The sequence below is a fragment of the Aplysia californica genome, unplaced genomic scaffold, assembly GCF_000002075.1.
Source record: "Aplysia californica isolate F4 #8 unplaced genomic scaffold, AplCal3.0 scaffold00013, whole genome shotgun sequence".
In the NCBI taxonomy this organism is placed as follows: Eukaryota; Metazoa; Mollusca; class Gastropoda; order Aplysiida; family Aplysiidae; genus Aplysia; species Aplysia californica.
The window spans coordinates 1932489-1935907 of NW_004797283.1; the positions used below are offsets into that span (position 1 = coordinate 1932489).

General features: G+C 38.9%; 1 protein-coding gene across 1 annotated transcript in view; it reads right to left on the minus strand.

The window, feature by feature from the left end:
• Positions 1-3419, minus strand: part of LOC101861253 (probable sodium/potassium/calcium exchanger CG1090) — a gene marked incomplete at its 5' end in the record, with an annotated part of 36115 nt that overhangs the window by 4880 nt on the left and 27816 nt on the right. The window contains 2 exon segments of the mRNA XM_013084685.2: positions 605-826; positions 1422-1582. Of these exon segments, the coding sequence (XP_012940139.1) occupies positions 605-826; positions 1422-1582 (383 nt within the window).

Consider the following 3419-nt stretch of genomic DNA (forward strand, 5'->3'; position numbering starts at 1 on the left):
TGAGAACAAGAAAGAAAGGGAAGATGAGAAGGAGGAAACGGGCAAAGGAAAACAGAAGAGTAGAAGGAAACGTTTGTAAAAGAAAAGAAAGAATTGGCTATAATCAAACAACACAGACAATGGTCACCACAACGATCGTAAGGGAAAAGATATTAAAAATAGTCACTCCAACGTTGATGATGACTAAGTTGTGCAACGCCATTGACATTATTTTTCCAAATTAAAACAAGATCAAGCACGTAATTCAACGTTCATTTTCCAAGTTGCCCCCCCCCCCCCGCCACCACTTTCTCCTGCACCTTCTCCTCTTCTCTTTTCTCCTCCTCCTCCTCCTCTTCCTCCTCCTCCTCCTCCTTCTTCTTCTTCTTCTTCTTCTTCTTCTTCTTCTTCTTCTTCTTCTTCTTCTTCTTCTTCTTCTTCTTCTTCTTCTTCTTCTTCTTCTTCTCCACAACAGTTTCCACCCTGTCATCACTAGATAACAAAGTTCGAATCGCAAACACAACAGTTGAAACTACAAGTGACAGACAAAACATACCAGTAACAAAATAAGTGGACATCCCCTTAAAATTTGTATCGAAGATAGAGACCTCTGGCTCAAACAAACCTGTTATTGTGACCATCCAGACCATGATGTAGGTGAGTCCACTGATCCAAGCCACGGAGATGAGGAAGGAGAGGAGATACAGGCGGGCCCAGATGCCAGGTCGTCTGCTATCAGGGACTGTGACGTAGAAGATGGCCTTAATTGGGCAGATGAGGACGAACACGCATCGCATGAAGAATGAGTCGGGTATCGTCCACACAGACTCGTACTCTGACACTGTCACTGAGGACAGACAAAGAAGATTCATGGGTGGTTGGAGGGCGTCTCTGGGAGGTCTTACTACTTTGTCACTTTTCTGTCTGTCTCACTTGATTTTTTATCAGCACTATAATTAAACGTTTCTGTTTCGATATTCTTTTATAAGTCTTAAATAAAACAGAAAGAAAGATCTTCCTATGTATCAGTTAAATGTGAGCGTGTTGATGGGGACAATTGGTATAATATTACCCTGCAGTTTCGTAGGGAAAAATGATGTATCTCAAAAGAGGTTAGGTTAATAGCCTTGCGGATTGAAACTGTGAGTTCTGAATGAGGAATAATTTGATCGAGCCCATCCTTATACCACACAGTACGGGTTGGCCCCGGCTGGCAATGACGAAGAAGCCATTGTCTTATATTAATATAGTTCAAATCATGTATATGGGGGCGTCACACATTTAAGTGAGGAAAGGGAAAATGGAAAAGGGGAGGGGCCTGTTAACAAATTTCCCCCTCCTCTTATTTCAACATTTTTTTTTTTATGAAGACGGAAAATATGACCAAGATTCGGCTTTTAATTTCCAGCAACCACAGCCTCATATTCCTTTCATTGACTTACTTATTTCACCATTCTTAGAAAATGTGTTAGAGGGCGTGGCTTCAGCTGTGTTGTTCTCTATGGACGTCTCCTGCTCCTCGGGAACGGGCGTCTCCACACCGTGCGGAGGCTTCTCGTACTCCCGAGACATGGACAGGGTCATTGATGATTGGCTGATACGGCTGTGGAACACACACACGTAGGGGATCGTTAAGAGAAGTTGAAAATGCCACTAGATGTGACGTCATCTAAATAAGAAGACATCTGGTCATTTCGGATTGATGTTCTGTATGAAGATATATTTCTTTATTTAGATTATGGCATCTGCCCTCGAAGTGTTTTGGAACTGTCCTGGGAAGATCTGGATAATGTTGGTCTTAGGGGTCAAAGCGTATTGTTGAGAGAGTAGAATCGCTGATGACTTATACGTACTGCTGAAGCAACAAAACTTGAGGATTTCATTTGTATAATGGTATTTTTTTTAGTCTAAACATAAATATTCAAGCACAGCAGTCTAAAAACTGAAGGGACGTTTACTGCCTTCATAGATTTTTTTTTAAATCTGAGGGAGCTCATGCTCCAAACTGCATCTATGTAGTAGCTGAGTCATTCAGACTTCTTATAAAAAGACTGTTCAAGTAGTAGATAAATATTGAAGAGTAATTCAATCTCAAACTACAGAAACGAAGAAATTGAGCACATTTGAGCGTCTCCAACAGCAATGTAAACAAAGTGCAAGAGAAAATTCACTGATATCAAAAGTAAGGATTCAGTAAAAGACAGTGTAGAATAATAAATATCAACTGGCATAACAATAGCGTTCAGCGTCGCCTGAATCCTGAGTTGATTAAAACATCAGAAGTAACAAAACGTAACACGTAAACAGAGAAAAAATGGTTATGTGATCGTCTTCTACGGTGTAAACTATTTGTATTTCCAAATAGGTTTGTAGATTGAAAGCTGAAACGAAAGAAATGAGTACAATGACTTAACAGTCAACTGACTGTTACTTATATAAAACAAACAATTAAAAAGAAACTGTAAAACAAAACATTGTAAGAATAAAATGCGTAGGGCAAGATGAGTACATGCATGCAAAAAGCAGAAATTTTTCCAAGTGAAATTTTGTTTTACATGAAATAGAAACTTAAAACAATTGCAAGTCTATGAAGAAGCAAAAAAGACAACGTATGATATGGAAGAGTAGGAACTGAAGTGCTCAAAGTACCGAGGCAACTGAACATTACGCTTTAGGTTATGTTGAGAAGTCTTATTGTAAGAAGCTTTGATAAGAAATGAGGAAGTGAAAATTTGCAACAGTTACACATTTCTTCAACTTTTACAAACGCTAGACAAACTCTAATGGTAAAGTAAAAATTATGTGGAGTGGGTAAAGAAAAGTCCATTATTATGTTGGTCAACAAAAGAGGGAAAACGCACAAGACCGCGATCAAAATACTTTGCAAAGTGATTACATCAAGCATTCGAATGTATGGTTAATGGAAAAGGTTAACATAAAACTTTGACTTATGTTTTGAGTGGCATCGATAATTTTTCTTCTTTTTTTGTTTCTTTTTTTTTTTTAACAAGAAATTCAACCCGGCTGAAGTCTTTCGCGATATCAAAACAAAGCAATGTTATTGCTGAAATGAGGATTGCCTGGGTCAGATTTCCTATTTCTTCCTCGTCTGAGCATATTATAGTTTTATAAATAAATCACGCTGCTTGCAGTCTTTTGAGGAGAAAAATTTTAATCAAGAAACAGAAGTTATGTTCCCCTCTAAATTTCTCTTAAAACGTCGCCGTGGAGATATTTGTGATACCTGATCCAAGCTTTTGTCCTGTTTTTGTTTAGAACTTTTTTCCATCTCTCTTCCGGCTCTAGCTGACTCCACCCATGTCTCCCCCCTCTCTCTCTCTCTCTCTCTCTCTCTCTCTCTCTCTCTCTCTCTTTCTCTCTCTCTCTCTCTCTATCTATCTCTCTCTGTCTGTCTGTCTATCTGTCTGTCTGTCTGCCTG